The following is a 26,294-nucleotide window of genomic DNA, read 5'->3' as shown; positions in this document are numbered from 1 at the left end:
ACAGAGCCTAACAGAACCTCCACTTACTTTCCTAAAAGTGAACAAGAAGGGAACCAGTAACATTACTTCCACCCCATCAGGTTAAAAAGGGTGATGGAGAATTGGATCAACCACCTCACCAGACAAAAACAAACGGTGCAGACTCCCCTGCATTTACTGTTTCTTTCAAACTATGGCCTTTAAAATGAGATAATGTGCATGTGGGATAAATAAATTTAATGTGGTTGTTCACCTATTATTGACTGGCCCCCTGTGTGACCCAGAGTCAGACTTCAGGTCTGCTTAAGCCGTTGTGCACATCTTGGTTAGATCAGCTGCCACATTCACTACGGTGTGTGTTTTGTTTGTTTTGTTTAATTCTGTAAAAATGTACAGGTTTTCACCAGAACAACATCAGATTTACATTTTACCATTACACATATACACACACACACACGGAAAAGAAAAAAAAAAAAAAAAAAAGCTTGAAGTTCACACCATTTGTTCATTTTCTTCACAGACATAATAAAAATGACAGTTTTACAGAGCTGACAAATAACTGTACAATAAACCAAGAACTCTGAAATAGGAATGCACAACCTCTCCCCCCCCCCAGCATGTGCCCCCCCACAAGTGAGAGGTTCAAGACAAGCTTGGTTCACACTTTAAAAGGAGGAAAAAAAAAAAAAAAGTAACAAGTTAAAGGGTCAAATTAAAGAAAGAATTCATCAGGTTCTACAAGTCAGTCTAAGGCAAGAAAAAGGTTACCTTAATATTAGTTTAACAAAACCCAAATTAAATCAAATGATCTACACTAAATGCTGCATTTTAAGAGGACTGCCGGGCAGAAGCAAGTCCTTTTATTTCTTGTACATATTTTGAAATCTCAAAAATGCCATACAGTAAATAGGATTCAAATCTATGCACATTTACTTTCAGCACCTGACCCACAATATCTAGCTGATACACATTTCTGTACACCGGCAAAGTTAACATAATTACAGAATTTACAAAAAAAAAAAGTAAAAATAAAGCAAGAAATTACCTTGGGCACCTGATCTGGCCTGTAAACTTTTGGCACTTTGTACATTTTATATTAAGTCCTTCAGTTGGCACAGAAAGCAGCCAAAAACATAAGGAGGATGGGGGTGCCTTTATTGCAAATTAGTAAGAACTACTAAAAGTGTCAAGTTAAAAAGCACAGTACGCTCTACTTTAGCGAGCCCCTAAAGAAAGAAAAAGAAAAGGATTTGCAGTGGTGTAAAAATGTCAGAATCTGGCCAAATGGCGTCAAAGTAGGCCACCTCGCTGGGGAAGATTTGATGGGATGTACTGTAAGCAGCATAAAAAAAAAAAAAAATCATAGTGCTGTGCTGAAGAGTCCAGGGCCCAAAATCTAAATAAACTGGACGCACCGATTATTACCCCCCACACCAAAAAAAAAAACCCCACATGGTACAGTCCTCGCGCCTTTTCGCCAGTTTTTATTTGCGCGCCATTTTTGAACATTTTTTCTCCCCATTCTCCAGTGTTCATAAAATCTAAAAGGTTGGTCTAAAGTGACTTGACAAATTCGAATGGCAGCCGCAAAGAGAATGAAAATAAAATCGAAATGCACCCAAAAAGTCGGAGTTTATACATACAGGTTCTATGTACAGGAGCAATCCAAGGTCTACGCTCCGCCATGGTTGTCCCCGGCTCGCAGTCTTCTGGACCATACGAGAAGTTTCCAGGTGACCCTCGTCCCCTCTTCAGGTGATTACCCGAATTGATATGGCTGACCGCATCTCTAGCTGTGCGAGTAGAAGCTGTAATAGCCGATGTCCTTCCCGCAGTTTTTGTCACAGTCCCGGGGGGTCAGCACTTCGCTTTTGAGGGGGGATGCCGTTTCGGACACAGGCGTGCCAGACGGCGAAATCCGCCTGCGTTTGGCCTGCTCGAAGATGCCGGAGTCGCTTGAGTCGATGGACTTGATGGACGAAGGGGTCTCAATCCAGCTCGATTCGGACAGGTCCTTGGGTTTGTTCTCTTCTGTGCCCCCTAGCGGCGAGCGCTCGGTCGCCAGGCTGTCCCCGTCCTCTGCTCCGAGGTACGAGTTGCTGGTGGCCGTGCGTCCGGTGGCACTGTTGGGCGGCCAGCACGAGAGCACCGAGCTGGATTTGCTGCAGTACTGGGGCGGCGTGCGAGCCCCCCATCCCGACGGGTCCGCGTAGTAACCCAGCGCCCGGCCGGAGCAGCCGGCCGCCTGCAGCGGGAGCGCCTTGACGCCAGCGGCGGCGTACGAGAGGAGGGTGGCCGCGTTGCCGGCGAAGTCCGCTGCTGCCGCCGCGTCGTAGGCTGAGGCTGCGAAGTCGAGACGGTTGTTAGCTGGGGGGACAAACCAACGTTGTGGGGATGCCGCCGCCGTTTCCTCGGCCTGTTGCGGAGAGAGCAAGCCGTTGGTGTGCGGGACGCTGCGGTCCGTGCCGGGTCCTGCACTCGCACCGGGGTGAAAACGGGACTTGGTGTAGCTGCTGACGAACTGGTCCTGCAGAAAAGATCCGGGCATCGCGTACCTGGCGCCCGGCACGATCTGGGAGCGCGGAGAGTCGCTGGGAGACGGGGTAAGCCGGTCGATGTCGCAACCGGTGTAGATTCTGTACAAAACAAAGACAAGAGAAACGAACAAACAAAAAATAAAAAGGTGCACACGGGTAATTAACATTATGCATTGTTTTGATGCCTTTATCCAAGGGGACATAACGTTTGATATACGATTGGTCATACCCCCTCTTTCGTTTTTCAGACTGGTACACAGGAAGATGAAGCGACTTCCTCATGGTCACACAGTGTTGGCCGTGGAATTTGAACACACAACCCGAGGGTCGGAGATCCAAAGCCTAAACCACTACATGACAGTTAATGCTTGGGCAACGACGCGCTACTTGAACGGCCTATAAATTATGGAGGTGACCGTTTGAATGTGTCGGAACCAACATCTATTCATCCACTTAACGAATAGACGTTAACCTTTTAAGTGCCACTGGATTCGGTAAACAAACCGTAGGGACGCACTCGAATGCCGCGTACTAAATTTACAGTTGGAAACCCAAAAACCACATTTAAAACGTACGAGCCCCCCACAATACAAGCATACATCGTTTCTAGTAAAGGGAGGCAAGGTGACAATGTAATTGGACATGTATATTATAACAATCCGATTTGTATTATATACCTACGCTTAGCACATACGACCGCTTTACCCGGATAATAAATTAAAAAAAACCACAAAAAACGCCCCACACACACGCTTGATAAAATAATCGCACACACAGAAGCGCATAATATAGTCAATATAGTTTAACCCAAGGTTCAGGTTATCACGTCTAATTAGTTTTTTTTTTTTTTATTCCATTACAGATTTTACATCAATTGTGAAAAAAATGCGTCAAGTTAAAAATTAAAGTAGGTATATTATTAAATACATATCAAAATGTCATTTCCCCCCTCCCCCCAGTACATGCACAACAAAAAGACTAGCTTGTTTCGTTATTATTTAATTAAGGAGTGTGGCGTTGTGGTTAAAGCTTTAAACTTCAAACGGAGGATGTGGGTTCAAATCCTGTCACTGTGTGACCATGAGCAGGTCTCTTCACCTGCCTGTGCTCCAATTGGGGGGGGGGTCCACATTTGTGGGATCCAATTCGTTATGTGTCGCTTCGTCAGTCAAACAGAACATAATGAAATATGGAACGGGCGTAAACAGTTTCTTACTCACGCCAGCTAGTTGTAGCTATTAATTTGACGCGAAGACGCATATTAAAATGATTTTTAAATTAACGTTGGTGTAAATATCAAATAAATGCAGACTTAAATTGCTCTAATAAAACATTCAAGCAGGACTTTTAATTAGAATAATCAGGAAAAAAAAATCTCAAACCCTCGTCGATTTATTGATCCGACGACGTAAATTGTAAAGCAATTTTCTTGAATCGTTTTGGAATGCACAAAACTGGCATTTTTTTCGAAATTTTCACCACATTATTCCCCAAATGCAATATTGCGTTATACTCTGCCCTTCAGCGAGAAAAGAGTAATAATGCGAAGCACACACGCGTTTTAGTCAATAGTAAATTTCAGTAACGACACAAAAGTTATTTAAAGTGTGCTGCACACTGAAGAAGCTTTCCGTTTTGTTGCACGAATTTAATGTTCAACAAATGAAACCTGCGATAATCAGTAATTTAGGAGGAAAAAAAAAATAAAGATTCAGTTTTTAAAAAAGGTCAGATAGTTGATTCAAACCGCTTATAGATACAAACGGACACGTCCGGGGAGTTCGCATTTTCAAACGTGGAGCACCCTGCACAGGCTTAAATTACAGCGTAGAAAACGATACACATCACCTCAACTTTAACTAAAACAGCATATTTCTAGTAGAATTACGTACAAAAAAAAAAGTACTTACGTGTCATAGTTATCCCGAAATCCTTTTGCAAATGGATTGTGATCGATCTTTAATTGTGTGATCTGAATTAAAAAAAAAAAATGGAAATATTTTTAAATGGACAGTAGTGCTGAGTCGGTCACACTTGCTGGGCCTGGACTTAAGGAAAGGCTTCATAAATCAGCTCACACATTGTAGATGCAAGTGGTTTTGGTTTTTTTTTTTTCTTTGCGACTAATTTATACTTGCTTAGTTCCCTTACTGGTTGTTATCCAACTAAACGGAGCCTGCCTTATTTTGCGCATTTTAATATTTTAAATCTTTGCTAATTAAAAAAAAAGTACTTAAATATTGGCTTGTCCCATTTTTAGAGCATCCCATGTTTTAAAACCAGCAATTATGATATTGTGGTGAATCGCTTTATGTACTAATTGCTTTAATCCAAAACCACTCGCATCTCAACCTCGGAGGTTAAAATTTCTGGTAAAGCAGTAAATGTACAGTTTCAGTCATTCATAAAATGTTAGCATCCAAATTTTACCATTAGGACAAACCTCAACATGTGTAGTGTAGCCCGTAGATGTTAACCAGTAAGGCGCTTTATAATAAAGACAGCCGCAGATTACCGGATATTGTGCAATTTGTTTCATATCTAAAATAGCTGTTTCTTTTCCCTTGTAATAGTTCGACCGCAAATAAAAAAAAGCCCCCTTTTAGGAACCCCACTGACATAGCTACATTAAGACTCCGCTTTGGAGTTCGGCCTTAAAATTGGGGCCTTTTATTCAAGCATTACATACATGCCATATATATGATTATTTCTCGCTCGCCACTCAGATGCTTACATCGGTGTTTTGGTAGGCGGTCACGGCGATGAACTGAGTTTCAGGGAAGGTGAAGGTCTGCACTCTTCCCGGCTGGCTCGTGTCCTCCGTCCCGTCCTCGTTAACCTCCACTACGTGCAGCCGGGGCTGGTACTTGTGCAAGGACTGCAGAACCACCATCTGTTAAATGCAAACGGAAAGGAACAAATATATAAATAAATAAGGCACAAAAAAAAAATTAAGGATAGCTGTGGGTACGGCAGTCGAACAGGCTTGAACGGGAGATGAGCAAGTGAGCCTGTCGCATGCGATCTTGTCAAAAGTCGGCGTTCTGATGAATTGAGAGTGCACAACAGCAGGATACGCCTTCGCCACTTGTGCATTTTAAATTCTAATAGCATTATTGTGTAGGTTTGTGCCTGGATTGACAAAAATAAATAACAGCAGATGAAAGGAAAACAATCCTAATAAAGAGGCTGGATTTGACGCAATACCTGTCCCGTGTTGTTTGACGCTCCTTTGTTGTTTGTGAGTTTTAATTTTCCAAAAGATATTTCTTGTCTCATCCAGTGTGCCCCAGTATTGGGAGAGTCTGGATGCATGTACACCCGGTTTCCTGCAATAAACAGAACGCATAATAAGAGTGCGCTTTTCCATATCCATTAAAAAAAAAGTAAAATAAATCCCTTATTAGCTGAAATTGATGAATGGCGATGCTGTATTTCCAACTGACCTCGCATTTACAGATGGGAAAAAGCATTATGCCACGCGTCGAATCTATAACGTTGTTTAATTAATAATTCTCACCTAAATCTGTTATGAGAGTGTTAATTAGAAGAACTTGCCTTGCACATTTGTGTCCGCTTTGCCACATGGAACCCATTTTCCACCTTGGAATCTCCAGTGATTGGGATCTGCCAGTATTACATCGACAAAAATATTGTAATGCGCCGTGGGGTCCAGACCAGAGATATTAAAACTTAAAAAAGGGAACATCCGTCTGAAAAATGCACAAGAGAGAAATCAGACTTAACAGTTTAAAAAATATCAAAATCACATTAAAGCAGAAAGACACGGTGTTATTAATTTTGATTAAAATTAAAACATTAAAATTTGTTAATGGATCAATTTATCGAAATTAGGTGTATTTTTCCCACCAAGATGAAGTTTATAACTCCAGGTACATGCAGTCGTTTCTCGCTTTTCTTCTGAGGCTCTTGTGCTTCGACATTAATTATTGAGCAGCGACATCTATTTTCATCGCATTGTCAGTCAGCTTCAGCCTTGAAGTGTTTTTTTAATGTAAAAAGTTACTGTAATAACGACAATTGTAAATCAAAATGTATGTACTGCTCAACAGTTGATATAAATTGAGCAAATGTAGTTGGTTTAATTATCAGAAATCGACATATCCAGCCATTCAGTTTCTCGGCATATACAAAGAAAACAAAAAAGGCACCATAAAGGCAATCGAACTGCAAAACCATTCGAGGAGATAACAATCATCATCATCATTCGCGCACCAGCCGTCTTCGCGAAAAAAAAATCAAACAAAACCGAAATAAGTTACGAAAACGGCCGTCTGGAAGACGGGCAGGACAAAGGCGCTCACCTTCCTTGCTTCGTGATGATCATCTCCGTTTGATGTCGATGGAACTTAAGCCACAGCGCCCTGTTGCACAGGTAGACCTGGGCTTTGCCGGGGACCAGCCCAGGCTGCGCCGAAGAGAACTGGTAGAAGGGTCCCCCTTGATAAGTGTGTCCATATTGCTGTGCGTAAGGGTATCCAGTAGTCGGGTAGCCTTGCGGAGAAGTGTTGGACAGAAGGCTGTTGTACGCTCCGTTAGTAATCACGGGATGATGCGCCATGTATCGGCTTGGGCTTCCGATGGAAAAAGCCGGATGAGTCGGTCCATGTTGGCTAGGATAGGGGAACATAGCACTAGGAGCGGCGGCAGCAGGCTGAGGTTGGCTGGACTGAGAAAGAAGATACCTTTCTGCTGCAGATCCATCGAAATTGTGACGAATTTCAGAGACCCCGTCCAGCACAGGAGAGAGTTTGCTTCTCTGGACGTCCCCTGGTGCGTCCTTGGAGTCAGGAAAATTGTCTGCCTCTGACTGATTCGTCATTCCCCTGGAAATTTTTTTCAGAGGTGAACTTCTCTCCAGGTTGTCACTGGTGGAGATAATAGGATGATCCTGTAAGGCAAGCTCAGATCCGCCCGAGTTTGGATAACTGCTGCTCACATTTAGAAATTTCTTGGAGAGCATGATAGGTGGAGAGAGGCAATGCTCCAGCTGCATAGCTCTATAATACAAAAGCGCTTCAGAACCTTTGTGAAGCCTCTCCTCACTTAACTTAACGCCCCAAAAATCTAGTTTAAAAGCAAACGCCTTCCAGTGGCTAGATCTAGTTTTTGTTAGACAGCAGATTAGCCAATTGACACTGCTGCAATCACAGAAGGTTCGCTTTTGATCTTTCTGCTTGCAGAGCTAATGAAACGACTTTTGCTATTGGTTAGCTTCTGACAGTAATTTAATTAGACAAGCATTAATTAGGATAATCATCTGGGTCCTAATCGCGATGATACCAAATAGCTAGAGATGTTCGCGATTGGAGATGTGAAAGGTCTTCCTGTGGCTAGCAAGGGGCATTTTTGTATATTTTGGTAATTTTTATTCTAGGGGAATGACATTCGTTGGTGAGGGGAGATTGTCGCCCAGATACCACTGGGGGCTGATAGATTGTAATATATTTGGAGAATTTTCACAATTTTAAACATAACACGCGTGTTTGCGCGTGCCTTAATTCTGCACCACTGTACCCACTACACGAAAGGCCAAACACCTGCCCCAAATAGGCCGTTTTCTTTTAGGTATATTATGTAATGGAAGATTAAAATGATTATATTTTGGACTCCAAACTCGTGTTATTTAAAATAAAGAAGCCCAGTGCCGACTCACTTCGTGCCTTACAATGTTTGTGATCCAATGTAAAGTGAATCACTCGCTACCTTAGCAGCGATGTTTACTGGTCCCCCGGCGGATTAATAATTTATGTTAGTGCTTTAATACTAGATATGATTTGAAATACAGAAGGCCTCAAATAGTAAACGTGAAGCCCCCAAGTTCCTTCTTGGCTTTTAGTGTATTTTCCTGTCACCGTGTTCTCTGAAACCAATAGCAAGCGCCTTGAAATCTCTCAAAGGTCGCCAACCGAGAAGTTGCCGTGCAGTAAATTAGACTGTTTCATGCACGTTCAACTTTTCCGTCCCCTTACCTTTAAATAGACGTAAATGGATTGTTTTAAATCCGTCACGTTACTTGTCAAGTATCAAGCGCCTTTGAAAGGGAATGCGAAATCCTGAACCTAAACATAATGAAGATGTCCTCCCGGCAATTTGCAAGAACTCATATGCGGAGGGCGTCATAAAGAAAATTAGCTTTCAAGCACAACCTGGTCCGACATAATGCACATTTCTCTTTCCGATTTGCGAATTACCTAAGCTCACAAATTAAACTGTCATTTTCCCTATCTAGAAGTTGCACGGAAAATCAGAGCCATTTTCTATTCTTTCTATTATTGGTTTTAAAGGACGGAATCCAAGTAAGAATTCTCACAGCTCTCTTTTATTACGCCGGAGATCCACCTACTCGGCTTTCATCTTCCATCCTGTACCAGACTGAGTCACGGCAGGATTGACAAAAAGCAAAAGTGGAGCCGTGCCGTTCATCATAATGCGGGTGCCAGCGTCCTGCGTAGAAGCCCCTCTGTGTGTGTGTGTGTTTTTTTTTTTATTTTGTAATTCGATCAGACTTATGCCATTTAGTGCTATCTGCTATCTCATGTGATGTGGTTTCAGTCCAAATATAATGTGATAAACGTGTAAAGGTGTACTGAAATACGGCGAGCGGTCAACAGGGGATACTGGCCGAAGAATCCGAAATTAAACGCTTCAGAATCAAGACGAAGCTTGGAAAGGTAATTTTTTGTTCAATTAGATTTGTGTTTTTAAAAGCCGCTCTATATCCTGCCAGGGGTTAGAAGTAAGCGTGCCAGTGAGAGTGAAGTAAAATCCGAGGCCTCCCTGTGCAGCTTCATTTTATGTAAGGAGCAGCGACTAATTAGCTGTCAGTGGGTGGGCTCCTAAAGGACATTACACCCTCAAAAATCCTCGAGTAAAGCAAGCATTGCTTACCTTGTCATATTTAATATTAGATGGGGCATTGCAGGTGTTTTCATGCATAAACTGTTGAAACACATCTCAATGTCTTTTCCTCCACTTTGCAATTTCAAAGTTCATATGGTGTCCTCACTGTGCTCAGTTTAAGTCGCAATACTCTGAAGTGAGAGTAATCTAATGAACTTGATGTAGCTCATCCTCCTTTCAGGTGTCACTTTAGGGTCTGAGCACATCAGTAATAAATCAAAGGGGCTTACAAGAATCAGTGGACACTGCACACACCAGCAGCTTTACTGTGTCCAACCAAAACAGTTTTGAAATCATAGAACCCTTTCAACTAAAATGTGTTGTTTTCAGTAGTTATAGACATGCACACCATACCATATGTGTAAACACCGTACCCCCTCCAACCCCCCACCACTCCAGTGGTTCACAGACACACCATAATTTTAGGAAAAATGTAGCAACACCTGAGACCACAGTGTTCATTTTGAAGAAACCAGGTTCATATTTATCCCAACAAGAACAGAATTACACAATCATATATGTAAATAATCGAGACATTTTTTATTATTTGGTAGTATTGAATTTCACATAACTTGCCAAATTCTGTACAGATAAGGATTTTGTAAAATAGCAGTGTACACAACTTTTCACACAGTCTGCCAGCCTCCTCATCAGAAAGTGTCAGAGCAAAATGAAAAAATGATTTAAGATAAATACACTTTTCTAAAGCCTTAGTTTACAAAATTAATACACAAGTTTAATAATAAAAAAACAAAATGATTATAATGCTTATATAAAGGCTGCAACTACTGAAAAACAACAGTATCCAACATGGCTGCCAAGCACTGCACAATATTTGAGGTCATCAGAACATCAACGTGTTCCTCCAAGTGACGCTTTGGATCCTGCAAGAAATAAATAAAGAAAGCAAAAATTATTTTTTTTAAATGGAGCTATCCAGAGTGTTCCATGTTCTCTCCCCAGTCTTAAAAAGTAAACCTAAGCCAAGTGATGGGGTTGTTGGTATAACTATGTGATAGTTTCATTGATAAACTTGATATTTTTAAAGGGATTAATTTTCTGAAAGTAAGCAGTGTGTTACGAAAGTAAATGTGTACCTATAGAGAAGAAAAAAAAACCAAAAATACAAGAATACTACAGAAAGAAGGCATCTGATGATCTTCTTGGTGAATTATGACCAAGAAATAAGGCATTCACATATTACTCATTTGGCTTTAGATTCATAAAACTCAAATCTCTGGGGCCAAGTTTATCTCCAACACCCAGTTTAATCAATGTAGACCACGTCTACCAGACCAGGAAAACACAACAGAAGTGAGGCCTTCAGTCAGCCCTTACCTTCTATCAGGATAAATACATCAGTTTCATGCTAAGTAATAATTTGTCCCAATTTTAAAAACGAGGGGTGCAGATGTGCAAACAAAAAAGACATGGCAGGCAAACAAAATAAGATTAGCAATGGCATTTCAGCCATGGGTTGCCTTACAACTAGGTAAAAGCAGAGTAGGGCTGGTAGGACTAAGCCCTGATTTGAATGACATTTTTATTTTCATTTTCTGACACAAGAGTTGGGTGGCATACAGTACAGTCTGCAACATCACATGTCCAGAGTATTATTGTGGTTTCAATAAACGAAAGACAAAATGACCCCATTTACTAATTTGTGATAGTTCTAATGATTTACACTCATCGGTGATCAGCAGTGACATTGCTACACAACCACTACAGAATAAGAACGGAGAGCAGAGTATGAATCAAGGAGGGTACACATTTACTGTACATTCAATTAAAATACCACCAGCTTATATTATATATATTATACACACACACACACACACACAGATGAGGGGCAGAGCACCTCAATCTGACCTCAATATTAATCAAAAACACCCAAAAAAGTGACAAAGTGGGTAGTATAGAACTGAAGGAGTCAAACTTGACAACGGTAGTTTTTGTATCTAAAGTTCAGGTCTTTCTAAGTTCATGTTTTCATTGTATAACAATGTATGTATAACGATGTGAAAATACACAGTAGAGTCATGTTTCTTTATAAGTGACATCAAAATATGGATAAACCATTCTTGTTCTTTTTTTTCAAATTGCAAAAAAATCACTGTTAATGTTAGAGGCTTTTTTCACTCCAGCCTCTCTCACTCTCTTAAGACATGTTTCAACAAAGTTCAGCTGGTGCAGCAACGTAAGTAAACCAAGAACAAGAGCAATGCCGGAAGTCACGCGTCTGGCTAAAAAATACCAGATCCGCACTGACTTGGTGTTCACACTTCTCCACAAAACATGAACAGGGTAAATGGAGGTAAACGCATAAATACATATTTTTTATAGATTTTTACTGTAAAATTATCAACAACTTGCTTCTTTTATTTTAGAAAGCACAGGTAATGTTACAACTTTTACTTCTTTTAGGCAACATGGGCACCAGTTGTCAATTTATACATACCAAACTGTAAAGGAAAGAAGGAAAAAAAATATCTACCAAAACAATTAATGGAGAAAATTAAACCTAGGATAAAAGTGGAAGCAAACATCCAGCTTCCTCTAAATTTGTTAATTCAAACAACAACAGTTGTTTGTTGTTGTAGTCTTTAACAAAGACTACAAATGCACAAAGCTAAAGCAAATACACTTGTGACAAAACCAACATGTTAAAATACGGTTTGTACTGATTGTAACTGACAGAATACCTAAAAGTGACTATTATAAATTAATCAATTTTCAAAAATGTGCACAAATACGGAATTCTTCTGTCCAAGATAAAAGGGTAATTTAAGATACAGGTGAAATTGCAAACACAATTTGTCAAAAATATTAAGACATCAAAAAAGGAACAGATAAACAACTGCCATTTAAGCAAAAACATACCAGTAAAGTGGCCGGTTTCTCTTGCCTTACAAAACAAAAGAGTGTCACTAATTTTATCATATAGGCCATACATAAAATATAGTGTGCTAAATGTACATGGAATAAAAATAAGTCTGAGGTCTAGCCAAGCTTATATACATTTAACAGTGCATAAGAAAGCACAAAAATAATAAAATACATAAACATACAGTAAATCTAAATTATAAAGTAACTAGAAGGGCATACAGTATCTTTGACATAACTATCAACTGTGCATTGCTACAAAAATGCTGAGACAAACATTCCAGATTAATACATCACCCAAAGACTAACATTAAACACACAAAATAACTTCCCTGTTTTCCAACATTTTTGATAGCCAGCTGCTCAGGTGTCATTTTATCCTCCTCTTCTACAGCCTGGAGGTACAAAAATAAATCAGTTTTCCTACATGGTGCATTAGTGACTTTTAATGGATACTTGATTTAACACTTTGTTTAAGAAATAAATAAAATCAAAGAAACATGCAAACATGAAAAGAATACTTTTGATGGCCGCACAATATCTGTGTAATATCCTGGATTTCTTAACTTCATATTATGAAGACTTGTTTTTTTTTTCTTTTTCTTTACATAAAACCACTTCTAGCGCCCACCAATTCAATTAGTTACCTTATTGTAGTTTTTAGCCAGTTCCAACATTTCTTTGACAATGGTTTCATTCAATTTGCAGTGCTCACTGTAGTCTTTAAGTGTGAGACCCTCCATCCAGCTCTTTTTATGCAAATTTAGCAGCATCTGTGTATAAAACAAGTTGTATTTACAAAATTCCAACAGTACAAAACCTTCATAAAGCAGAAACATCAAGCTATACTCAAACTGCCGCCTTGTGACAGTTACAGTATGTATCAGCTAAGCTGGCTGAATCATTCATCCATCTATCTTGTATCACATTTGGTTTTAACGATATTTTGTGACAGTGCTCGTTGTGAAAGACATGGCTACACTTAAGCAGTAGTTTTAGCTACTCAGCAGTATCACTAGTGCAGCTACTAATAATCACTCTTCAGTGTACTATAAAGTATAAGTGAATGCAAATGACAGGGTTTAGAAAATGCATGGATCAAACACTTTGATAGGTAAAATATAGTGATAAGATTCAGGCCTCTTTACATACAATAGTACACCATTCCTCTTCCATTTGGATTCATTAGATCAATATGGCACAGTTCACTTGCACTGTTACTGTACGTTTCATTGTGTTATTTATCTTAAACATATTTAGACTTGCATCATTTTTGATGATGCAATTACTAAACAGCGCACCTTTTGCTCCAGTTCATTTTTCCTGTAGTTGATAGTTATTGAATAGTAATGCCTGTTTAAACCATGGATTAAGGCCTAAAAGGAAAAGAGAAGGGAGGGGAAAAAAGAGAAATGGACAAAAATTAGAACCAGGGATAAACAGTCTACAATTTAGTAGTTTATTTATGTATAGTTATGCCTGTTCTATATTGCTTTTAATTTAATCAAAACATGAAATATCAAAAATGAAAAGCCAAATTTATATTACTAATTTTTGTCGATTAACACTTTTTTCTATATTTTAATATTATGGATAATGTATTATTAGAAAATATTTTTCTATAAAAAACCACTTAGTGGAATATATATTAATATACATCTTTAATTAACAGTATATGTATATTATTTGCTCACTAAATAACAGCTTTGAACTGTCTGCAAGCCTCCTGGGATCATTCTGCAATTAGGGTCAATTAACCATACAGACATGTTGCAGTCTTACTTTCAGCAGGCCAAGCACAAGGATTTACAATTAGCTTAGAAAAGAAAGCTACTGGCCGTTGGCATTCCAGTACAGCAAAATGTGGCGTTTTCTAGGATTTCATTCTCAATTTAAAAGCTTTTTTGCTTAGTATAGGGGGACATTCTAAGCTGAAGATAATGAGTATACCACTAACCTGTTGCCTAAGCAGTATGGAACCACAAAATTCAAGTTGTGCTATAATGAAGCGGTATCAAGCCATAAGGTTAACGAGAGAGGTCATTACAGCTTTGCAGAAAGGTCCAGTAATCTATTCTCTTGAAACATACAAGTATGGACTTGCCTATGCCCAATCAAAAAACAAGTCCATTTCTTTCTCATTATGTGGTATTTTTTTCACATATAAACAAGAACAGCAGAAAAAGAAATGACTTTTTTCTTCACTTGCTAGAGACAAGGGAGCACATCAGAAGAAAAGCGTATTTGTTTCTTTAATTTTTCAGTGTTATTATACTGTGAACCTTGGTAACAAGCCACAGTCCCAAGGGGGATACCTGCGATTACCTGAGGTGGGGCTATCTAAACTCTGGAGCTAGTCTCTAATCTATGTAAGCATACCTTCCTACTCGGGTACACACTTTTATTTTAAAGTATTGAATTTATAGAAATGTAAGTGTTGACACCTATCAGGACCACAGAAAGTGATGTTAAACATCTTTTATGCAGAGCATTTATGAAGATAGTGTCTTTTTTTATAAAGCCCAACTGACCAAACTCTCAACAGGCAAAAGTAAGCAAGATTTATACAAACTATCTATGTTCAAACTGGCATTCAAAGTTTAAAGTGTTATGTAGAATTTAAATTAAGGTGTATTGTGGCAACAGCATAGTAAATCCAAATAAAAAACAATACACAATATGCATATACATATAAACTAAAAAATGTTTATTTTTCAAAGTTGCTGAGAGTTTAAATAGAAGCAGCAATTTATTTCACACTGAATTTAATCCATACTAAGTAATTCACAAACCAACAAGGCATTTTACACCATCCATTACAAGTCAGTCAAAGGATAAATAAAACAATGTTTTATCACGTTGTATAATGTACAGTAAGTTACATTACCCTCTGCACCTGCATCTGCTCACCGTGCTTTTAAAACATTTTAGATATAGAGGTAAGCGCACAATCAGACAAACGACAGACTGAAGACAGTGCTGTTTGCAAAAATGCAATTAAATGATACATGTGAACAGTGAATTTATTGACAAGTACTCTTTAGTACAAAAACAGGTATGCAGAAAACCTGCTTCAGCAAAATGGAAGGCAAAGATGGCCCACTGATCGAGCAATGAGTTAGTGTGATGTGTGGTTGTAAAGGTGATATAATGCACGTAACAATGAAGCATACTATTAACTAATCCATTGCCAAGTCAACAACATTACATTTACTTAAAATATAGAACAAGCAGGAAGATAATTAAGTGGCCAGCTTTTATGCTAGTTGAGAGCTAATTTGCTCAGTGATAGTTTAGTTTATAAACAATAAAAGCAATGTAATCACCAAATTCAGGCAGAAAATGAAGACAGTGAATTTCTATTTAGTCAGCATTTCAGTTCTTATGTGACACATTTAAGTTTTAAGAAGTTTATTTAAAATGATGCAAATACAACATCATTGTGTAATGCCTACTGATGTTGCTTTTTTTTCTTAAAGGACAGGAGGATGCTTGTTGTATCAGATCAGCCTGCAGAATGTCGGTACTGAAATGTGCTCGACTGCATTAAAACTTTATTTAAAACTCCAAATATTGTTCCCATGCCTATTTTTCATGCAGTCTCTATTCAAACAATGCCCATATTTCATAACGGATACATGTTTCTGCACTAATACAAAATGTTGTTCCTTGTTTTAAGGTGGCTAGAACTTCTCACTTCTCTATAATTAAAAAGTATACATTTCATCTTAAGAAACCCTGGCAAAGATCTTTACGACTATCTTCATTTGGCCAAATTAATCCAAATGGTACTTTAAAATGACAAACACGAGCAATGCAAATTACTTTGTTCATACCTGGATTGATGGTTTGTTTAAATGACCTAGATTTGATGTCGTTTGTCTTGGTTCATGTCCCAAAACCATCATATTGGCATTGATCAGTCTGAAGGCATCAATAACAACCTATAAAAACAAGGTGTAGTGTCAACTCTTTTCAGAACAAGCAAGCAAAAGGGCAAACTGCACAGCAGTAGCACATCTGGCTTTGGCTTTCTTCCAAAGATTTAATGAAAAACCAAAACAGAAGGAATTTCCTGCTGGTTGTGCCATCAGCACAGCACCATTTAACTTGTGATGTAAGTTGACAACAATTAAACACAATTTGCATGAAACACTTCTGAAGTAATGGTTGCTTTTTTATAAATGGAAACATTATGTTTGTTCTCTTATAGGGAGATGTCATGCAAAACATGCCTCTATTCTTGAATCACACGCTTTATTCCAGAATTCTTATAGATGTTTACCACACTGTTTTAATTTAATCAATGTGAATGACAAGGAGAGAAAAAACTGAAAGTGAGCACAGGCTTAGGGACTATAAGCCCAGTCCTGTCACATCAATGATGTGATCATAATACTCGAAATGACAACAAAATTATAACCAGTATGGAATTCAGCCCTAGTACACTGCTCAAGTCATACTTTATTGCTTTTTATGACTCAAACATAGTCCTTTCCTTGCCTGATGGATAAATATGTCCCCATCAATGTCATATTTAAGGCTAGAGAGAACCACCAAGGTTACTTGTGATTCATGAAAGCTACTGGCTTATATTACAGTGTCACATAACATTTCATTCCAGTGCATTTAAGATGTCCTTTAACTTATTTATCATGTACTTCTGATTATTTTTGTAAATACCTTTTGAGCAATCTTAGTTCATGCAGTCATTTAACACAGTACACAATCTAAACTCCTGTTCCTTTTTTATGATAGACCATTTTTATGTGCAGCTTCTTTTTTTTTTTCTTTTCTAATTTTGTATTATCATTGTCAAATTGAATCAGCCGCTACCATGGAAAAATAACGGAAGTGGTCTACAGAGGACTGCCTGGACAGTTGTGGGCATTAAAAAAAAAAAAACCTTATTAGTTTCTTTCCCTGAGATGTATGTACTTGCCATCCCAAGAGAGGACAGGTTCTGCTTTCCTCATTATATAAGGTCCTTTAATACTTTTTTCATAAATCTTATTTTTAACACACATTTTATATAATAAAAGATCAATAAATGATGTGTGCATACATTTAATTTTCCTCTTATCACAAAGATAATAAAATTAATATTATTTTAAAAGAAACTAGCTCAACACAAAAGGTTATAAATTGTAAATAAAATTTAAAAAACAAAAAAAAAAAAAAAAAAAAAAGCTCCCCAGCTTAACATTTCACTTTCCAATTTCTATTATGTAAAACTTGATATAGCCATGTAGTGCACTCATACAAACACTTCTGGCAGTATGCATTACCATGTTTAGCAAATACATAAATGTATTTCATAACCGATGAATAGTTTTGTACATTGTTAAACAACAATCATTTCAAAACCTTACTGTGAATGCTTTTTTGGTGATAAAGTAATCAGCAAATAAATCTTTTATAGTAATACACACTTAATTTGACATACTAGAAGTATTAACACCAAGAAAAGAATTGCCAGGAAAACTTACGGACCACTGCACCCCAAGTACACAGAAGCAAAGGCCGAGGGAATGTCATTGTGTAGGGTAGCAATATCGCAGCACTAATTAATTTTTATAACACTATTTCAAGTTTTTAGTATTTCTTTCTTTATTACTATCAAACGGGAAATTACAATAGATGGAAATTGTAAAGTGTACATGGAAAAGAGTTAAATAAGTACATGCAAAATTACATTTATTACATAAGACCAGGAAAATAATTTGTTTATCAAAAAAATAATCATTTCCTTCATATCCCAGCTTGTGATGAGGCACGTTAAAATAAATGCTTCATTAATATATCTTGTATCAACAAGGAATGTATGGAGTAGGTGCTAACACAGAGAAGGTGAACAACCTATATATTATATTATTATATTATATATTCATTTTCTTTGGAATATATCAATGTAAACACATTAATATAATTGAGAGAAATTAATACTGCAATAGTTGAAATGACATAGTAGGTTGCATCTTATTACCCAAATAAACACATGTGTTTATTGAGTAGAGGGCATTCTGCGTTTGTGCTAAAACCAATTTTAATATAGGCCAGTTTGTTGATCTGAAGAGCCTGGCCAGATTTGCTGTTAGTATTCTAAATGTCTTGAGAATTTTCAGAGGTCATTACTATGATAGACTGCTCATAGCAAAACCATTAACAGTTTTGTTAGCTCAGGGAAAGCACTCACTTTCCTCTCTTAATTTCTGTTGATTATCGCTATATGAAACTATCACATCTGATAGTTAGTAATTTCTCAGGTTTGTTAAATTCATGTTAAAGGTCTATCTTCCTGTTGAATAAATTTGTTTCATACAATGCTGTGTAATAAGTACGCTCATACATTAATAGCACCTTTAGTATATGCATGGCTCATGGATCAAAACAGAAGCCTAATATAGGGAATGATGATGCTATTTACATGTGTGATTCCTGCTGTCTTCTTGTTAGAAGCTTTAATATAATGGAAGACCTTGACTGTTTTGTAATTAACACATCTTTATTGGGGAGATTATTTGGAAGTGATTGCTGTGAATTTACTGGTTAGTAAAATAAACACAATCACTCACATGCACACACACACTGTGTATACACACACACACCATTTTCTGCTATAAGACAAATTTGTGAACTGTACATATCATTCTCTAGATCAACAAATTGAGAAGTAACAGCCAAGTATAGGACCACATATTTATATAATCCTCTCTTTTCTCTGAAAATGTGCTTGTTTTGACCTTGCAAACATAATTAGCTTGTGGGATGCAGGGATGTCTGTGAAGTAGATAGTTTATTAATTGAAACTGCTGGAGACTATAGCTAAGTATTCTAAGTTGATGCAATAGTATTAGAATAAAAATGTGTGAGGCCTTTCATTAGGTTATAGATTTCTAATGTTTACATCTGGACATGCTTTCCTTTCTACTTTAATGTCATTTTAAAGGTTTGACATATCTGAACAGCTTGTAGAATGACTTGGTATCCTATGTTCAATAGTACTGTTTTTTTTATATATATAAAAGTGCAGTACTAATTATTCTTTCATGATGTCAGTATTTATACTTTGTAAATTACTCTGCAAGTACAAATACATGGAAATCAATGGTGTGCAATACATAGAATTAAATTCCTAAACACACGATTCTCAAAATGGAGAAAGTGAAGAAATGGTCTAATGTCCCAGCTAAACTTCTTTTATCACTTGCAACCGACCTGTTATCAGCTGCTCAGTTTGCTACTGGAATATTTTAAAAATTAAGTGAAATGTATGACCTTGGCGGTGCAGCTTCATCTTGTGACTATTTTGTTATTTATGCTGCCATGCACCATCAGACATCCACAAGTGAAAAACATCTTTTTCTGCCCCCAGTAAGCCCACAACATAAAAAATTCAGGTAAATTTTACATTTTATGCCATTTCTGATGAAAAGCACACAGAAATGAAACTGACTTATGCCAAATGAATATCACTGAATCACTGTGATTGTGGGCTTGATGTTTGTAACAGTGAAATTATTTATAAAACAACAATTTTAGCTTAAGAAAAGTATTGGCTGAGAGTGTATGCATTTCCCAGGTTTTCCCTTAGAGAGCTTCTAGATATATGGCTTCAAACTTGACATTTTTAGTTTGAAAAATATTGTACACATCACATAGAGCAGGGCATCGAAATGGCTGTAAAAAACAGAAGTTTTTAAAGCATGCATATGTAAATATTTTAAGAGTGATAATTATTACCATATATTAAAACAAACTATTAGGATAATTTATAAATTATCGTATAATGCACTCATTATTCTTCAGAATGATGAAGACATACTATGATGATTATCCATTTGGCTTGGCGATTTCATACCCCATCCATTAATTTTCTGTACCATGTTCTGCCTGTAGATATCTAAGGGTGCAGCATTGGGTGCAAGGCAGAATTCAACTCTAGATGGCGTGGTAGTCCATCTTAAAGTGAAATAATGACCACACAGATATTCACAGTAGGCCAGTACAAGTTGACCAATCAAATTAACAGGCACATCTTTCTAGATGTCTGGATAAAAGTCATGCAAACACAGAGGACAGCCCAGGCCTCTGTAGCTTTGAAAAAGCAGTGTGACATGTATTGTATCACTACCGCAATGTACAACTTAGGCTGCCATCTATTAAATATTGAAATCATTTTGTGTTTTTCATTTGACTCCTGATAATTACAAAAAAAATCTGCAATCATTAAAAATGAGTCTACTTTATATATAATGTAAAAACATGTACATTGTCTTTTTAAAATAATTTTAGTTAATTTCTAAAACTAAAACACACAAATATTGTTTTATATGTCTTAAATACACTGTATATCTTACATTGTATACCTTGATGGTACTTGCTGCAAGATGTACAATGGATGGCATATAAAAAAATGCATGAAAAAGTAAGCAAATATATGAATATTTGCATATTCATGTGCAGTTATGAAATTAAGAGGACTATATTAGATTAGCTATAATTCAGAATTTGTATCTCTAAGAGCTGAAAGAGTTCCTCCTTATAAAATGACTAAATAAGAATTACATTATATATAGCCGCAGCCTCCACCTCGAATACTATATGAGGCTGAAAAATCGAAGCACAGTGATCAAGTCATTAAAAATGCAGTGTGAAAAGTGTGGCACTAAGATAATCACATAAACTCATGTTTAATTAATATACTCGAAACATGTTCTGATATTTTTTCTCGTAAGGAAATAAATAAATTTGATTAAATTGTGAACATTTTCTTACAGGCCCTGTCACCCCCTTTGTTTTTACTTAGCAAAAACAGGGGGTATAAATTAATATTAACTCATGTGTGTGCTTTTATAAATAGTAGATATGCAAGTTTTTGACCCAGTACATTTAGCAAGACCTGTTACATTCATATTGATACATTTCTACATTTATTGAAAGGTATATGTAAGTGAAAACATCTCTTAATGTATGCAAATAATACTTTTAAAATATTAAATAATTTCAGAAAAAAATCTAAAACATTTTAATAAATTATATTAATTTAGATACATATTTTTAAATCAATATACCCCAAATATGTTTTTCAACAAAACTAATATACTGGAAAAAAAAATAAATCAACATATATTTTGTAGATTAGTTACAACTTTTATTGAGAAATACAAGCTGAAACAATACACCCCAGCAGCAGTTTATGGCAGCAAACCCCCAAGTCAATTTCTATTCTGTAGTCTCTTATTCACCCTCCCAATGGCAAAGCAAAATCGAATTGCCTCTCACATTTACAGACAGCTCTGTGAAGGTGATAATAGAGCTGCTCCCTGCTGTCATGAGGCAGGAAATAGGAAAATGGCATATGGGGCCAGAAACAGAAAAATAAAAAGGAGGACCAAACAAGAAGAAAAAAAAAATCAGAAAAGGTTAATAGCAAGACAATATTTTATCAAGACACTTCAAAGACAAGATAACTTTTTTAATTAATGTTAAAATTAAAATTTACCATCACCTTTATATCTTAAAAATAAGTCCTTGTAATCAACCTAAAACATACCATTTTAGATTTTACACTGCCTAACTGTGCTAAACAAGTTTATCATTCTTACATAATGTTTATTATTCAGTTAAGTTTTAAAAAGATATCTGATGTTGCAACTATATTTTCGTATCAGTGTGTTTTTAAATGAAACTGACAAGTTGTCAAGTATTGTAAACTCCACAAAATGACAAAACTAAGTGACAGTTTGAACGGCCCCATCCTCATCCCCCCCCAAAAGTACAAATTAATTTGCAAATTAAATAATATATATATATATATATATATATGCTTAATTAAAACCTGCTCTAGTGACCTAATAACGATGTACAACAGACACAAAATCATGTAATTTATAATCAGCTTATTTAAAACAATTAAACAAAAGGAGTATAGAAAAAAGAAATCAATAGTCTCACTAATAGAAATGCTATACTGAGTCATTTAAATACATTTGTACTGATGAAAATGAACTGTACCTTTCCTTTAACACTCTGAATTGGGTCCACTACTACAGCAACAGCTCGCTCTGACAGGGCTTCAAAGCTCTGTTGAGTATTGATATCAACTCCTGAAAGCCAGCAGCCAAAGCCAGGGTGACTGTGGTACCAACCAACAACCATCTCAGGCCTGAAACAGAAAGGGTACCGAGATATAAATCTCTTGTATGAAGGAAGAATTCCACAGACAAAATGAAAAGGAATCCAGAGTAAGATGGGTATAAATTGGGCAGGGTAAAAAGAAACACAGGCGTGAAAAAAAAAAAAAAAATGGATAGAGAAAGGATCATTCAACATGCTATCGTGAAAACATGAAAATGAGGAAAGTGCGACAAAGGAGTGTTATCATTAGGGGGATGTGCATTAGCAGTGGAAGATCATGCTTTCAATTTTTCACCCTGTTACCACACCTTCTCTGAGCCAGTTTTTACCCTTTCAGCACTTGAGACTGAATATCCACCCTTTAAATATCAATTAAATCAGCAGTGGGACTAAAAAACCTCAGTCAAGAAGCAATTTGCACTATGTTTCTGGATTGCTGAGTTGTTTTATTAACATTAATTTTGTGGTTCTTCACAGAAAAGGTAGTTGAGTGAGCACATAGGAACTGCTGATAGGCAAAAAAATGAAGACACAGAAAGGTTGCATTATGCCTTTTTAGTGTGCTATATTAAAAACTACAGTAATATTAAATGTTGATGTGTATATGTGGTTATAATGTGTGTGTGTAAATATGCGCACACACACAATTTTTGAAGACATAGATTATACTTAGCTATATAATCTTTTAAAAACAGGCATGCAAAAGTGATTTAAAATTACTAACATGAAAAGCAAAAATCTTGGAAAATTAAAAATTACCTCCCAGTTTGTTTCAGCATGTCTAACATTTTGGCTTGAAATACAGGATCTACCGCTTCTACACTGACCCCCTGTTGAAAAATTACACAGATTTGAATATATGACAAGTGTCATAAAATAGGATAATACCCAAATGAACATGTTTACAAAATTATGCATTAAATTTACTATTTGCTTAAGTCCAGACACTGGCCATCTAGAATGATAGATGCTATAACTATTGAGAAAGATGCTGGGCAGTTTGACCCCAGAACTTAAAAGATATACACGCACACTCTTGCATACATATATACACAAAAATATTAATAATAATGACAGTGCTTTCAGATAATCCTAAACAAAACACAGCATTTTTTATTTGGAAGAAAATAAATTATAAATTTATGTAATAATCAGTTAAGGCAACAAAAAATATAGTTGCTTAACATTTTTCACAGAAGTTAAGGTAATTTATTTTGAAAACTGTTACAAAGTATGTTCCGAATTTAGAGATAAAAAGAAACTCACTGTTCCAGACTGAGGCATAGCAAATACATCAATCACTCTCACTGTGTAGTCATCAACAAATTCTCCTAGCATTAAGCCCATGACTTCCATTGGAACACCAGCTCGACCATGTTTCAGCATCTACAATATAAAAATGTTCATAAATGCTTTGAGAAATATAAATCTCCGTGTACTGCATATATATATATATTCTGTGGTGGTCTTCAGTGCTACAATGCACACCCATACAAGTAAAATTAAAACAACAAAAAAAAAAAGATTCATTATGAATGAAAAATTACAAACAACGTACTCAATTCGACAGCAGGGACTCTAAAAATATGAATAAGGTGATAAGGGGTACCTTTAGTAATGCCAAAGATGAGATGTAAACCTGTTCTGCCGTATCAACTGCAGGGGCATCAGTTGGTGGTCCCTAAAAAAAGGAGGAAACCAAATTGTTAGATTATATTTTTTATATACTAATAAGAATAATAAGGATGTTACTGGCATTTTGACTAACAGCCCACAACAAACTGTGGAAAGCAGAATTCTTTTTAAATATGAAGACACAAACCTACCCATATCTCTAGAAGGCTGTGCAACTGATTTACAACTGTGAAAATTCATCCCAATTCCAGCAATCCAGTTATTTATTATTTAATATGTACGCAGCATATTATGAATTATAGACTAGGGTCAAACAACTGATGACCTAGAAAGCAATAATGCATTTTTGGAGTGCTATCATTTTTAATTCTTGCTTTTATTAATGCCTTTATTTTACATAACCCCCAAAAAACACAAAAAAAAAAAAACATCATGGCAGAGCAGTGTACGAGTATAAATGCACACACATGCTTTTTAAAAACATGGTAATATTTAAACAGCCCTCACATTGTTACTGATCCTTTGAAAGTCTTGACAGGAAAAAAAAGCCAAAACCACCACCACCACAAACGTAATCCTCTGTACATCCAGACGGAAACATCAGCATTGCTAGAGCAGCTTCAACAGAAATAAAATGCATGTAAGATCACATTTGATGACCTTTCAATAAAATATATAACTTGCAGTCGTAGAATTGCTTTTTATGCCTGAGATAATAGTAATTGAAAGGTAAGAGAGGACCTTTCTGCATCTAATGGGCAACAGGTTGGGTGATGACGCAAGCTCAAGCCCTTGGCTGTCAAAAATCTTTGATTCACCAATTGCCTGTACGTTTCTTAATCATGGTGTGAAGTAAACACCACTGGGTTGAGTAATAGTCAACAAAGCAAGCAGCAATTTTCCTGGCAGTGGCAGCACAAAGCTAAAGATAACTTGCAGATTAGGGCAGTGGGAACACTTTGCAGGTACCTGCCAAAGGTACAGCAGGAGAGAATTCTTTTCACTCTCCCCTGGTAGAAAGGCTGTGAAAAAAAAAAAAAAATGCAAACAGCAACTGCATTATTTGTCTAACATGGTGTTTAAAAGATTACCACAATTTATTTCCAAATCATCAATGTTGTGTCAAAATCTGCGATATCCCCCTCCCCCCCCCATTCATCTCCACTTACATTTCTTTGTTTACTGAAAATCCCTATAAATTAACCATATAATAATAGTATCAAAGTAGACATAAGAAATATGGGGAAATAAGTTAGCATTATTACAGAAATTGATTGATTACATCTTGCCTGAAGAAGGGGCCCCGAGTTGCCTCGAAAGCTTGCATATTGTAATCTTTTTAGTTAGCCAATAAAAGCTGTCATTTTGCTTGACTTCTCATTACAGAAATTAAGAAATGGAATTGCTAACCAGTCTCACATAGGCAACTGTAAATGCTCTTTTGAATATTATATACATTAACAAAACTGTCACATTTCCTTAGAAAAAAGTATTTACCCAAATGTAATATACCCATCCTTACTCAGCAAAACTTCCTTACCTCTGATAACAGATTTTAAAAATAACCCTACATAAATCATTACAATTAAACCCAAAGGCTAAACGTGAAAAGATACAACATAAAATTCAGTAAATTGTTGACCAGACCCTAATTTAACGCAATGTATTTTTTATTTTAATAGCTAACTTTTAATAAAACTACTTTAAAAAAAAAACTCACACTGTATTATCATAAACTTGATTCTGTATAGCAAACACCTAAAGAAACACGTTATCAATTCAACAATTGTTACGAAAAGGTAAGAAAATGTCACAACACAAGGAAAGAAAATAAAAGTTTTATTCGTTAACAGACATAAAATGAGGTAATTTTGCAACATTGATAATTTAGTTTAATGCTTGAAGTCAAACTTGTAGTGCAACTTGTGTGATTTAATTACAAAAAAACTTATCAAGGACAAAAAAATTGTAAAAATGTTATTTAAAACAACTGTCCACCATTGAGACAAACAAAGTTTGTTTGTTTGTTTGCTTGCTTGTTCCATCTATTTAAATGTATGTTTAAGTTGGGTAATTTTATTACAAAGTGTTTAATTTTAATTTGTAATACACAGCAGTAAAAAATATTAATTTGTTAAAATCACAACCTGTTATATTTTCAGTAATGTTTTTTTTGAGCAACTATTTAATGTAGTA

General features: G+C 36.4%; 2 protein-coding genes across 2 annotated transcripts in view; both read right to left on the bottom strand.

Annotated features, from left to right (window-relative positions):
- Window positions 1-685: 685 nt before the first annotated feature.
- On the bottom strand, window positions 686-7,689 carry LOC120531775 (T-box brain protein 1). Its single transcript, XM_039757494.1, has 6 exons — window positions 6,842-7,689; window positions 6,075-6,229; window positions 5,724-5,845; window positions 5,251-5,409; window positions 4,427-4,488; window positions 686-2,615 (listed from the first exon to the last, which is right to left on the bottom strand). Exons 1-6 carry the CDS (start codon window positions 7,531-7,533, stop codon window positions 1,769-1,771), a joined length of 2,037 nt encoding a protein of 678 aa, XP_039613428.1. The 5' UTR covers window positions 7,534-7,689; the 3' UTR covers window positions 686-1,768.
- Window positions 7,690-9,957: 2,268 nt separating this feature from the next.
- Window positions 9,958-26,294, bottom strand: part of psmd14 (proteasome 26S subunit, non-ATPase 14) — a 103,557-nt gene continuing 87,220 nt past the window's right edge. Inside the window, exons 3-11 of the mRNA XM_039757492.1 lie at window positions 24,073-24,144; window positions 23,730-23,849; window positions 23,223-23,293; window positions 22,341-22,491; window positions 16,160-16,267; window positions 13,625-13,699; window positions 12,971-13,096; window positions 12,656-12,718; window positions 9,958-10,324 (exon numbers count right to left, since the gene is read on the bottom strand). Of these exons, the coding sequence (XP_039613426.1) occupies window positions 10,226-10,324; window positions 12,656-12,718; window positions 12,971-13,096; window positions 13,625-13,699; window positions 16,160-16,267; window positions 22,341-22,491; window positions 23,223-23,293; window positions 23,730-23,849; window positions 24,073-24,144 (885 nt within the window). The 3' untranslated portion in view covers window positions 9,958-10,225. The remainder of the gene's footprint in view (window positions 10,325-12,655; window positions 12,719-12,970; window positions 13,097-13,624; window positions 13,700-16,159; window positions 16,268-22,340; window positions 22,492-23,222; window positions 23,294-23,729; window positions 23,850-24,072; window positions 24,145-26,294) is intronic.

Source organism: Polypterus senegalus, chromosome 6 (assembly GCF_016835505.1).
Source record: "Polypterus senegalus isolate Bchr_013 chromosome 6, ASM1683550v1, whole genome shotgun sequence".
NCBI lineage: Eukaryota > Metazoa > Chordata > Cladistia > Polypteriformes > Polypteridae > Polypterus > Polypterus senegalus.
This window is presented reverse-complemented; position numbering and strand designations above follow the sequence as displayed.

What these genes read in the sequence shown, in the direction of transcription:
- LOC120531775 (XM_039757494.1), bottom strand. Translation starts at nt 7,533, where the DNA reads ATGCAGCTGGAGCATTGCCTCTCTCCACCTATCATGCTCTCCAAGAAA. An exon ending in CGTCAAACAACACGGGACAG is followed by an intron (nt 5,410 to 5,723) that starts GTATTGCGTCAA and finishes TGCATTTAACAG; the next exon opens with ATGGTGGTTCTGCAGTCCTT. An exon ending in CCGCCTACCAAAACACCGAT is followed by an intron (nt 4,489 to 5,250) that starts GTAAGCATCTGA and finishes TTTTTAATTCAG; the next exon opens with ATCACACAATTAAAGATCGA.